Source organism: Panthera leo, chromosome B3 (assembly GCF_018350215.1).
Source record: "Panthera leo isolate Ple1 chromosome B3, P.leo_Ple1_pat1.1, whole genome shotgun sequence".
Classification (NCBI taxonomy): domain Eukaryota; kingdom Metazoa; phylum Chordata; class Mammalia; order Carnivora; family Felidae; genus Panthera; species Panthera leo.
The window spans coordinates 58,699,398-58,712,583 of NC_056684.1; the positions used below are offsets into that span (position 1 = coordinate 58,699,398).

Here is a 13,186-nt window from a genome sequence, read left to right on the forward strand (position 1 = left end):
ACTGACGGCTGCCAGGCACCCCTCACTGCTTTCCATTTTAAAAATAAAGATGCATTCCGATGGAAAACATTTTCTAGGAGACTGAACTGAAAACATTTCGTGAGTTAAAAGTAATTGTAATACATCACTAGTGCTATTCTTGCCGAGAAATATAAGATGTATTATCCTAAAGTGTATCTGTATTATCTATCTGCTTAAATTTCTCCCTTTCCAAAAATCCCTGTTTACAGTATAGTATTATAAATAAGATTAAGAGCATAGGTGTTGGCTTTAGACAAATCCTGGCTCGATCTTGGGTAAGTGATGTAAGCTTTCTTCAGTTCCCTACAAAATAAGGTTAATAACAGTGCCCACCTCACGTATTACATGAGAATGACAGGAGACAAAGTATTTAAAAAGCTCTTGGAGCTCTTGGCGCATGGTAAGCACCAGAGGCATGCACATTGCTGTTCTTTTTAGACCAGAAGCACTTCTCTGATCTTTTTTTTTGGTGCCATGCTTAAACTCTACTTTTTCTTTTTTACTTTTAAATTTAGGGTTAGCCTTTAATGTCATGGTACTTGTGGTGTCTCTGCCGATATTACTCTAAAGTAGGCTTCAGATTAGCACTTTGCACATAATGTATACCCTGTAAATATTTATGGACATGCATAAAAATGAATTTTCTAATGTGTCCATTTTGTAATTTCAAATTTCAATATATTTAACTCACCTACTGCCCAGAGCTCGTGCAGTGCCAGACCTGTAATAGATATTCAATAAATATTTGTTGATGGCTGAATATAGTAGTGCGTATTGCATTCTCAAATGAAAATACTTTCTTAATCTCAGTGAAGTTACTACTAGAGTGTAGACTGATTCCCCTGTGCTGTTCTAATGCCTCCAACTCCAACAACTTCACCAGAATCCTGACCCCCTTTTGGAGACTGAGCACCGTACTGGGTACACTTGGGGAAAAGAGAGGAAGTTAAAGGCATATTCCCTGCCTGGTGTTGGGAAATATTTGAAGAAATAAAGCATAAAGTAAATGAAACAATTATAAAAACATAATGTGGATTTATGAGATTGGAGAATTGTATTTAATTAGAATGTTTACTTTTTTTTTCATATGGTCTTACCACTGAAAAGAGATGTAGAGTGACTGTGAGGTGACTTGGCTTCTGTGTCAGGGCAGAGAAAATTACCTTTTGGGTAGAATTTTTTCTTGTATACCCTCTCCATACTAGCCCCCAGCTGCTAAAAGATCACGGTCTTACTTGAATTAAAAACTAAAGTTAGCTGATTTGGTGCCAGGCAGTGCTATATACTTCACATGTATTCAGCAAATATTTAATGAGTGAATGAACAGTTTTATGTGTAATTACAAGTTACCAAAGTCACTGTGTTCGTACAAAGAATATAGATAAGGCATGTGACAATTTTTTAATCTTAAAGGTGGTAGACTTTTAAGTAATAGCTTTGTTAGATGACAGACACCTCTCTTCAAGTCTGTCTCTCTGTCTTTCTTTCTCTTTCTTTTTTTTAAGAACCAAGTCACAGTATAAAAAAATCCTTTTTTTTTTGGAGGATAATTTTTTTTTTTTTTTCCAGAAATAGGCTTTGAACTTTGAAAATAAGAGCAGATGAAGTTTTCCAAGAACTTGTTCCTTTAACAGTTCAAAATGTGGTTTCAGGGGTGCCTGGGTGTCTCAGTCAGTTAAGCATTCAACTCAATTTTGTCTCAGGTCATGATCTCACAGTTCATGAGCTTGAACCCCGCATCTGGCTCTGCACTGAAAGCACGGAGTCCTTGGGATTCTCTGTCTCCCTCTCTCTCCTCCCCTCCCCTGCTTGCACACACACATTCATTCTCTCTCTCTCTCTCTCTCTCTCAAAAATATAAATAAATGTTAAAAATATACATTTAGAAGAAAACAAAAATGTTTTTTTCATTTTTTTTTTTTTTATAGGTAGTGAGTGGCCTAAGAGGCAATTAAAGATTAGGGCTTGACCGAAGTGGTTATTTCATACTAACTTGTCACACGCAAACATCTTCTGACTTCAGGTTTCTCTAGAGAGGAAAAAATGTTTTTTTCTGTTATTTTCATGGGCACAGAGTAACTTTAAACTGAGCTACTCTGCTAATCTTAGAAAGATGGTATCATCATATAGCTAATGAGGTCCTCTATGAAAACATCATCAGAAACTATAGCTAGTGATAAACGGAAATTGTAGAACGGTATTAATATGAAGAAAAGGATGTTCTTAAAACTGTTTACTGGAGGAAGGTATAGTGAGTTGGCCTTGGTGAATAGAGGACTCATATAAATACGTTATGAAGGGATTTCATTGTGTTATGAGCTGCATGAATGAATTATAAAGCTCTTTTTGCAGATCATCAGCAGAGATTTTACAGGCTAAAGGATTATTGCCATTGTGAACTTAAATGATCATCAAATAGAGAATTACGGCATATAAAATAAGTTCCGTGAGGAAAAAGCATAAATTATAAGTTTTTTATGCAGCATTTCAGGTACATATTTTTGTGTAAAATGGAGGGCTACTTCTTCACATTAAAATAAACTATTACATTTTGGTGGTTCACAGTAATACACGGTGGTACAAAATGACAATAACAACTGGTTTTCTTTTACCATTGCAGAGTTAAGTTTCCCACATACAAATTTGGAATTGATCATGGTGAAGTGAAGAGGATTAATATTGCTTTACTTTCTCCCCAGATGCAGGGAGTCATCTCCCGCATTTTTCTAGCCCTGACCTGGTTAATAAGTATGCTATAGTGGAACGTCTGAATTTTGCTTATTATTTACAACATGGACGGCCTTCATTTGCATTTGGTACTTTTCTGGTCCAGGAATTAACCAAGAGCAAGACTCCTAAGCAGCTGTGAGTATTTAAAACATAATTTGTACTCTTAATAAAAGGCATATCTGAGTATTTTTCACATTTATTTGAAAAAAAATTCTGAAAATATATCACAGTTAAATAATTATATCTGGCTAGTAATTTAGTGTTCTTTTTTTTCCCCTTTGTGTTTTTCTGTATATCCCAAGTGTGGGGAATTTAGTGTATCTTTGTTAATAGGAAAAAAGATAATAAAGATAATATTAAAATATTCTTTTTATGTCTTTTAAAATTCTGTTTAAAACAAAAAAATGACCCAGGAGCTTGCCAAATATTAGTGGTTCCTCTAAAGAGGGAATTGTATATATAATAAGATGTGAATTCTGTATTTATGATCTTCATTTTTTATAATTCACTTTTATAAAGTACAGAATTTGGAGAAGTATTTTATATAATCAGCTAAATATAGATTAACTTTATTTATTGATTTGTCTTATAGCTAACAAAGTAATGCATTTTTATGGTAACATGTTCAAGTAATTCAGAATGGTGAAAAATGAAAGATAAGAGTCCCTGAGTCTCCTGTCTTCATCCTACATAGTAAATTAATACGGTTTTTTTTTGTGTGCATCTGTCCTTGAAATTTGTCTACGCTTGTAAAACTAATATAAATGGGGACACTTTGGTGGTTCAGTCAGTTAAGTGTCTCTTGATTTCAGCTCAGGTCATGATCTCACAATTCTAAGATCGAGCCCCGCATGAGGGTCTGTACTGACAGCATGGAGCCTGCCTAGGATTCTCCCTCTCCCTCTGCTCCTCCCATGTGTGTGTGCTATCTAAAAATAAACATTAAAAAGAAATTTTAAAACCTAATATGTCAAGTTTAATTGGCATTAATTTTCTTGGTAGTATGTATATATATTCATAATTGATAAGATCACAAGTTGACAGTCTTTCAGAAGTTCTGTGTTCCTTGGATGAAGTTGGAAGCAAGAATAATTTGGCTTATAAACAGGTGTTTTAGGAGAAGGTGAAATGTAAGGGAATGGGGAGCTATGGAGACAACTAAAAACTGCCAAGAACTTAAATGGGTGTGTGCAGGGGGCAAAAATCATAAGTGTCTGACGCTTCATGTATCACTGTGTAATTCTGGCTGCTCTTCCTGTTGAGAAATAATTTTCATACCCTGATGTGATTTTGATTCCTTCCTTTTTCAGGGTCCAGCAAGTAGGCAATGAAGCCTATGTTTTAGGACTCTCCTCCTTCTACATACCTTCAATAGCAGCTGCGTGTGTTTGTTTCTTAGAACTGCTTGGCCTCGACAGCCTAAAGCTCAGAGTTGATATGAAAGTGGCCAATATAATTTTGAGCTACAAGTGTAGAAATGAAGATGCTCAGTACAGCTGTGTCAGAGAGTCTCTAGGTACAGCACCTTTTCTATCTGGGGTTTGTTTTGTTCAGGGGACAAGGGATGAATAGGTCTGAGGCACTGGATTATGAGTGGTTGGGGGAGAAACAGTTATCTTCCTGTCTCATTCTTTTACGGCAGAATGTTTGCACTTTATCTCACTTTTTTGGGCCTTTTAATTAGGTTCTGAAATGGCCCAAGGCCACACTCTTCAAACAGAAATTCCCAGCGCCTGACCCTTTCTCTTCACCATATTTTATTGTTTATATTTCTTACAGCTGAAAAACTATCTAAACTGGCTATGGGTGAAAAGGCAACCATAGAAGAATTGCTTATTCTTTTAGAAGAAGGTATATGGAGCAGCATTCAGCAGCAGGAAATAAATAGGTTTGTTGAATTGCAACCTCAGTCTTTTTTCCAGCAAGCTTTAATCTTCCAAGCTGTGTTTGCCTAGTCTTTCTTCTAACGCCTCACATATTTTTATCAATCCTTTCAAGTCTTCTTACTCAGCCAGCGTATAGCAGATACTTGGTAAATGGACAAGGATTTTAATTTCTTCTTGCCATTAGTAAAAGGAGGGTGAAGATAATTATTCACTCTTTAGAGTTTCCAAGAGATGGAAAAGTGCTCTGTCTCCTCCACTGTCCTGCTGGTCAGAGGAATCTCCTAAGTGTCACATATTGAAATCATTTAAGAAGATGTGGGATGGATCTCACAAAATTTGACTCTAAGTGATGTCCTTAATTTTTTCTTCCTAATGTATGTCAGTTGATAATGAAAGTTGAGGTGACCATCTATCCACAAAAACCCCTCTACATACACATTTATGCCATCTTTCCTCTGTGCTACGCCACCTGGGGTAACCCTGGGGTGACCCCAGACTGTGGGAAGGCACACTGTTCTCCTATACCTGCTGTCAATGGCTCTGTTTTCAGCAGTTTCCTGCTGCCAGTAGGAACAGGTACTCCCTGTCTACAGCCATACTACCCTGAACGCGCCTGATCTAGGAACAGGTACTCCCCACTTAGGAAGCCCATGCACTTGTCTGGACTCTGATACTGTAAATCATGCAAAAACAGTTAAGCACTCAGGAAGTGTCTTGACTGACTGTTTATGCAGTTCTCCTTAAGATGGTATATAGCTACTATATCTACTGATAGATACTTGGCTGATAAAAGAAATGAATTCTGCTAGTATACTAAGAAAGCTTTGTGTTATGGGTACAGGAGTCCTCTTTTTTCCCACCACTGTTTTCCAGAACAGCCTACTAAACATTGATATTTGTTGAAAGGCTTTTTAGAACATATGCTGTGGTTAAATTTATTTAATATTTACTAATTTTCCAGTTTAAAATTAAATTAAGCTATATCTTAACAAGTTTGTTTTTTCCTCTACTGCCCAATTACAGGATATCTAGTGAATCTAGCAGCCAGTGGGCATTAGCGGTACAGTTCTGCAGGATCCACAATGTGAAACTGAGCACGTCTTATCTCAGAGAATGTGCCAAAGCAAATGATTGGTTACAGTTCATTATTCACAGTCAACTCCATAACTATCCCCCAGAGGAGGTAAGCCACCATTTGTTCCCAACTATTCAAGAAGAGGAAATTAGAAGACTTCTGGGAAGAAAAGTAGTGTTTTTTCTGTTGTGTATACCTAGGCTTTTGTTTTATATGATGCTACTATTTTTACTAAGATTTCAGTGGATTGGCTTCAGTTAAAGGACTAATCATTAGGGGTGCCTGGGTGGCTCAGTCAGTTAAGTGTTCAACTTCGGCTCAGGTTGTGATCTCACGGTTCGTGGGTTCGAGCCCCGCGTCGGGCTCTGTGAGGACAGCTCAGACCTTAGAGCCTGCTTCGGATTCTGTGTCTTTCTCTCTGCAGCCTCACCCCCTCATGCTCTATCTCAAAAATAAATAAACATTAAAAATTTTTTTTAAAAAAAAGGACTAATCATTAGTATTAAAGAGCTGAAGGAAGAGGTTTTTGTGACTCCAGATTGAATATGGAAATTCACTCCAAAGCAATAAATTACTTTGTAAATTTCCATGGTCACTTCCCCTGCACGCAGTTCAGGGTGAGAAAGAACAATTTGCCTCTGCTCTTCTCTAACATTTTTCAGCTCCAGGTGAAATTGACAGTTGTCTTTTTTAATCGTCTGTTTTCTAGGTGAAATCTCTTCTTCAATATTTCAGTCCTGTCCTTGAAGACCACTTAAGATTGGCTTTTGAGAACTTGCCCTTAGTGTCCAACTCCAGGATGGACAGTGATCAAGTCTGCAACAGGTCCCCCCAGGAATTCCAGGGGAACAAAGAAGAGATGACTGATCTCTTTGAAGTTCTGCTCCAGTGCTGGGAGGAGCCAAACTCCGGGTCCTGGCTCCTAGCTGAAGCGGTGAAACAACAGGCCCCTATCCTTAGTGTCTTGGCCTCATGTCTCCAGGTGAGGATAATGAAAAACCTAAATTAAGGACCCAGAGAGCAAGAGAACAGTGGAGAGGGACTGGGAAGGCTGATAATCAGAGAGGAAGTGGGGTGATGATGTGAGGCTCCAGCCTGTGTTTTCAAGGCCACTGTCACTTTTGTGCTTTTCCAGCTTAGGCTCCAGGCCATCTAATAGTACACTTTCTTGTACATTGATACTCAGTAACTCAGGTGATCAGAGCCTTGCTTCCTGGCTGGCAAAGAGAAGGGACCCTGCCTCTTGAGCAAAGAAGTGGGATGCTGTAGCCAGCCCCTTGATCAGCCTTTCTGTGGAAGGCTGTCTTGTTTTCTTATACTTTGTATTTCCACAACTTCCATGTATACCTGCTCAGTCTCTTGGTCCTTTGACATGTTACACTCTGCAGAATAGTTTATGATAATCCCTTGTTGTTTATTAGTGTTTATTTCATGTTTGAAGGCTTTTCAAGCTATTTTAACCAATTTATTGTTGGTGAGGTGACTTGTTCTAAACAGGACATATCCATCCATGGTTGTAGCATTGCTGGCAATTCCCAACTCCCTCTGTCAGGTAATCCAGACACAATTGTTATTTTATTTTGAAAAGTTTTTATCCAATGGCAGGGTGCCAGTACTATTCCTTGTCTCTGTGTTTGGATCATCACATCTGTGGAGGAGAGTGTTGCAGCCGAAGCAACAGGACACATTCAGGGCTCAGTGGAGGGCCACATGTGGGAGCTTCAAGACCTCTCAGTCATCTGGAAAACATTGTTAACAAGGCGGAAGAGCAAAACTCTCATCAGAGGTTTCCACCTTTTCTTGAAGGTAGTGATAGTCACTTCATTTCTTTCCTGAGTTTAAAAAGGTTACTTCAGAATTTTCCCATTGGATTTTTCAATTGTTGTAACCCTGGGTTTTTTGGAGTTTTTTAGCCAACAACAAATAATGATAATAGAACTACCATTTATTTAGCAAAGAGCTTTAAATTTATTATTCTAGCCAGTTCTCAAAATAATCCAATACAAAGACAGTATTATATGAAGATGTTATGAAATGGTATTATCCTCATTTTATACAGTAACAAGCTTGGGCTTGTAGAACTTAAGTATCTTTCCCCAGGGCCTCAAAGTATTTTAGTAGTATATTTATAGTTCAGATCTATACTTTCTCATTCCAAAACGCCTGTCTTCTGACTGAAAAGCTTTCACCAAAGTGATAGAAATGCCCCAGACAGCTGTAGGTTGGCAGCTCTGTGGAGCCCATTTTCCAGGAGTGTATGTAGAGGTGTCCTAGCGCCATCTAGTGGAACATCTCCAGCTCGTGTGCAGTGGACCAAGTATACATACAATAGACAGAAAATGGACTGTTGAGTAGGTGTACCTGGCCTGAATATCTTTTTTCTAAAAGATAAAAGGAATATAAATTTAATCTTTATTTTTAACATATATGGCTTAATTCTACGATGAAACTGTTACTATTAGTACTTATGTTTTTACTTTAACCTCTTATATTGATTGGCATTGTTCATTGAGAAAATAGTATTGATTGAATTCACGATTTTGTAATTTCATTCAAACTCTTTCTTAAAGGATTCCCCACTACTGTTGATGATGGAGATGTATGAACTATGTATGTTCTTTAAGAATTATAAGGAAGCTGAAGTTAAACTTCTGGAGTTCGAAAAAAGCTTTGAGACTGTAAGTTGGAATCATACTGCTCTTTGTGGCTGATCTGAAATTGGGTAGCGTGGCCCATCATCTGTTAGTAGTCAGGATATGACAGGCGAATGGCTGGTATGTGTCATAATTCATACCAACTCATTTGTACTGTTCCAGAGGTGGGGGGTGGGGGTAGGACAGGAGTCACAGCGGCCTTGCTTACAGCACCTCAGTTGCCAGGCATGACAGAGAGGTTTCATCTAATGTGTTAATTCTAATCAGGGTCCCGAGCTGCAGCCAAGCTCAGTGGGAAAGGGATTAACAGGATCTGCTATGGCTGCTTGAGAGGAGTATGGTGGTGTGTGAGCCACACTTTGCCACTCTAACAGAACCGCCAACAGCACTGAGCGTGAAGGGTGCGTAATACTGCTGTATTTGCTGTGGCAGAAAATAATGGCCTTTTCCATCCAGAGTCCTCGTAGTCCCTGTCCAAATGATGCTGAGCCTTGTGGTCCATTTCAGGATTCACCGTTTCAGTACTTGTTTCAGGCCTGTTTATCATGTGGAGCTAATTAACCCTATGGAAGAAAGAGGAAGTCATAAGGCAGGAAAAGAGATGTGCCTTAGTCCTCCATGGGGTTTTAGCACTTTTGCTTTCTCTAACCCCAAAAGAACTCGATGATAAATGACACAAAACTATATACTGATTCTACCCAACAAATATATCACAGTGGAACCAGTATAGGCTTTTGCTGTAAATCAATAACTGTAATGAAGATTTAAAAGTTAAATTATTTGAAAATATTGAATAAATTATTGAAATATGCCTGAGGTTACAAAATCACAGCAAATAGGAACATTAATGTCCTCAAGTCTAGCACTTTTCCATGGCTGGGGCTCTGCTAGATATCTTTTCTTTTCTTTTCTTTTCTTTTCTTTTCTTTTCTTTTCCTTTCTTTCTTGCTTTCTTTCTTTCCTTTTCTTTTCTTTTTGACATTATTTTTTATTTTAGCAAAATACACATACCACTTACGATTTTAACCATTGAGTATATAGTTAGTGGTATTAAATACATTCCCATTATTGCACGACCATCACCACCATCCATCCTCATCACACTTTTCATGTTGTGAAACTGAAACTCTGTACTCAGTAAACAGTAACTCCCCATTCTCCTTTATCCCCAGCCTCTGGCAACCATGATTCTACGTTTTGTATTTATGATTTGATTACTTTAAGTACCTCATGTAAGTTGAATCATACAGTATTTGTCCTTTTGTGACAGGTTTATTTCACTTAGCATGACATTCTCAGGGTTCATCCATGTTGTACCATATTGCAGAATTTCCTTCCTTTTAAATGCAATAAAATTCCATTGTGTTTTATATGCCACATTTTGCTTCTCTGTTCATCTACCCATGAATATTTGGGTGGCTTCTATGTTTTCACTATGCTGCTATGAGCATGGTATACAAATAGCTCTTGGAGACCCTGCTTTCAATTCTTTGAGGAATCCTCCCAGAAGTGGAATTGCCAGACAATATGGTAACTCTGTTTTTAATATTTTGAGGAATTGTCATACTGCTTTCCATAGCAGCTGCATTATTTTACATCGCTGCAACAATGCACAAGGGTTCCAATTTCTCCACATCCTTCCTCTTCAACACTTGTTAGCTGTTTTTTGTTCTTTTTTGTTTTTAAGTAAGCTCTGTGCCCAGTGTGGAGACCCCAAGATCAAGAGCTGCATGCTGTACCAACTGAGCCAGCCAGCCTCCCCATTGTTTTCTGGTTTTTCTTTCCTTTTTTTTTTTTTTTTTTTTTAATTTTTTTAACGTTTATTTTTGAAAGAGAGAGAGACACAGAATCTGGAGCCACGTGCCCGAGATTACTGTTTTTTCTGATAGTAGTCTTCCTAATGGGTGTGAGGTGGTATCTCATTGTAGTTTTTTTTGCATTTCCCTAATGATTAATGATGTTGAGCATCTTCTCATGCTTACTGGCTGTATATCATCTTTGGAAATATGTCTATTTAAGCCTTTGGCCCATTTTTGAATTGGGTTATTTTTGTTGTTGAGTTTTAGGAATCCTGTATATAATTGAGATATTAATCCCATATCAGACATATGATTTGCAAATATTTTCTCCCATTCTCTGGGTTGCCTTTTTACTGTCGATAGTGTCTTTCCTTAAGTTTTCACGAAGTTCAACTTGCCCAATTTTTCCCTTGTTACTTGTGCCTTTAGTGTCCTAGCCAAGAAATTATTGCCAGATCTAGAGTTGTGAAACTTTTGTCCTATATTTTCTTCTAAGAGTTTTTATTGTGTTTAGGTCTCATATTTAGGTCCTTGGCCCATTTTGAGTTAATTCTTGTATAAGGATCCAACTTCGTTCTTTGCATGTGGATATTCAGTTTTCCCAGCACCATTTGTTGAAAATACTGTCCTTTCCTCATTGAATGGCTTGGCACCCTTGTCAAAAATCATTAGACCATATATGTGAGGGTGTATTTCTGGGCCTTCTGTTCTATCCTATTGGTCTTTATGTCTGTCTCTATGCCAGTAGCATACTGTTTTGATTATTATAGCTTTGTAGTAAGTTTTGAAATCAGGGAGAATGAGGTCTCCAGTTTTGTTCTTTTTCAAGATTATTTTGGCTATTGAGGGTCTCTTAAAATTCCATATGATTTTAGGATGGTTTTTCTATTTCTGTCAAAATGCATCATTGGGATTTTAATAGGGATTGCACTGAATCCAAAGATCACTTTGGAGAGTATAGATGTTTTAACAATATTAAGGCTTCCAACCCATGAGCATGGCATGTGTTTCCATTTATTTATGTCTTTAATTTCAGCAGTGTTTTGTAGTCTTCATTGTACAAGGCTTTTACCTCATTGGTTAAGTTAATTCCTAAGTAACTTATCCTTTTTGATGCTTTTGGAAATGGAGTTGTTTCTGTAATTTCCTTTCCGGGTTGTTTGTTGTTTGTGTATAGAAATCCAACTGATTTTGGGGTGTTGACTTTTTATCCTGCTACTTTGCTGAATTCACTTATTCCAAGTTGTGTGAGTGTGTGTGTGTGTGTGTGTGTGTGTGTGATTGTTAGGGTTTTCTTACATGTAAGATCATACTTTCTGAAAAGATCATTTTATTTTCTTCTTTTCCAATTTGGTGCATTTTTTTCCCTTGCCTAAAGGTTCTGGCTAGAACCTTCAGTCAGTGCTGGGTGGAATAGAAGTGATGAAAGCAGACATCCTTGCCTTGTTTCTGATCTTAGAAGAATGGTTTCAGTCTTCCACCTTTGAGTAAAATGTTCACTGGGTTTGTCACATGTGGCTTTTATTATGTGGGATAGTTTCTTCCTATCCCCAGTTGTTTATTTTTTTAACCTTGAAATAGTGTTGAATTTTGCCAAATACTTTTTTTTACATCAATAGTAAAATGGTCGTGTGGGTTTTTTTTTCCTATCTTCTGTTGATACGATGTATACATTGATTAGTTTTTTGTATGTTGGACCATCCTTGCATCCCAGGAATAAATCCTGTTTGGTAATGGTGAATAATCCTTTTAATATGCTGCTGAATTCAGTTTGCCAGTATTTTTTTTAATGTTTTTTAATATTTATTTTTGAGAGAGATAGAGACAGAGCACAAGTCAGGAGAGGGACAGAGAGAGGGAGATACAGAATTCGAAGCAGGCTCCAGGCTTCGCACTGTCAGCACACAGCCCGATGTGGGGCTCAAACTCACAAGCTGTGAGATCATGGCCTGAGTGAAAGTCGGACACCTAACCGACAGAGCCATCCAGGCGCCCCTGAGTTTGCCAGTATTTTTTTGAGGATTTTTTTTTTTACATCAGTGTTTGTAAGGGATGTGGTCTATAATTTTCTTGTAGTGTCTTCATCTGTCTTTAGTATTAAGATTATGCTGGTTTCATAAAATGAGTTGGGAAGTGTTCCTTCTACTTCAGTTTTTTAGAAAAGTTTGCAAAAGATTGGTAGTAGTTCTTCTCTAAATGTTTTTAGACCTCACCAGTGAAGCCATCGTGTCCAGGGCTTTTCTTTGTCCATAGTACTCTGTTATAATCCTTTTTTTTTTTTTTTTAAGTTTATTTATTTTGAGGGTGCTGGTTGGCCCAGTCATTAAGCATCTGACTTCAGCTCAGGTCATGATCTCACAGTTGGTGAGTTTGAGTCCCACATTGGGAGAGCGTGAGCCCTGCTTTGGGTGAGCTCGAGCCCCACTCGAGAAATAAATAATCCTTTTTATCTGTAGAATGACCCCACGTTCATTTCTGATTTTAGTAATTTGAGACCTCTATAAAAAATGTTTAATTTCAATAATAAAACCACAATTTTATTTTTTCAGTCTTCCTTTTGATAGTGACTTCTAACTTTATCCTATTGTGGTCAGAGAAGATACTTTGTATGATCTCTGCCTTTTGAAATCTCTTGAAACTTGTTGCTTAATGTATGGTCTGTCCTGCAAAATACCTCATGTGCACTTGAGAAGAATATGTTTTCTATTGTTCTTAGGTAAAATGTTCTGCCCCTGTCTGTTAAATCTATTCAGTTTATTGTGTCAAGCCCTGTATTGTTTTTGTCTGATTATCCATTAGTGTGAGTGAGGTATTGCAGTCCCCAGCTATTATTATTTCTTGCTTCAATTCCATCAGCTTTTGCTTCATGTATTTTGGAAATCCATCATTAGGTATGTAAATGTTTATAATTGTTACATTTTCTTGCTGTATTAAACCTTTTATGAGTATCTACTCTCCTTCTCTGTAAACTTTTTGATTAAAAGTTTGATATTAGTATAGCCACCTCCACCACTCTTTTTT

General features: G+C 37.5%; 1 protein-coding gene across 1 annotated transcript in view; it reads left to right on the forward strand.

The window, feature by feature from the left end:
* The window catches only part of SPG11 (SPG11 vesicle trafficking associated, spatacsin), an 86,726-nt gene that overhangs the window by 50,546 nt on the left and 22,994 nt on the right, over positions 1-13,186 (forward strand). The window contains exons 21-27 of the mRNA XM_042942163.1: positions 2,721-2,886; positions 4,062-4,267; positions 4,531-4,639; positions 5,661-5,820; positions 6,422-6,694; positions 7,318-7,518; positions 8,283-8,390. Of these exons, the coding sequence (XP_042798097.1) occupies positions 2,721-2,886; positions 4,062-4,267; positions 4,531-4,639; positions 5,661-5,820; positions 6,422-6,694; positions 7,318-7,518; positions 8,283-8,390 (1,223 nt within the window). The remainder of the gene's footprint in view (positions 1-2,720; positions 2,887-4,061; positions 4,268-4,530; positions 4,640-5,660; positions 5,821-6,421; positions 6,695-7,317; positions 7,519-8,282; positions 8,391-13,186) is intronic.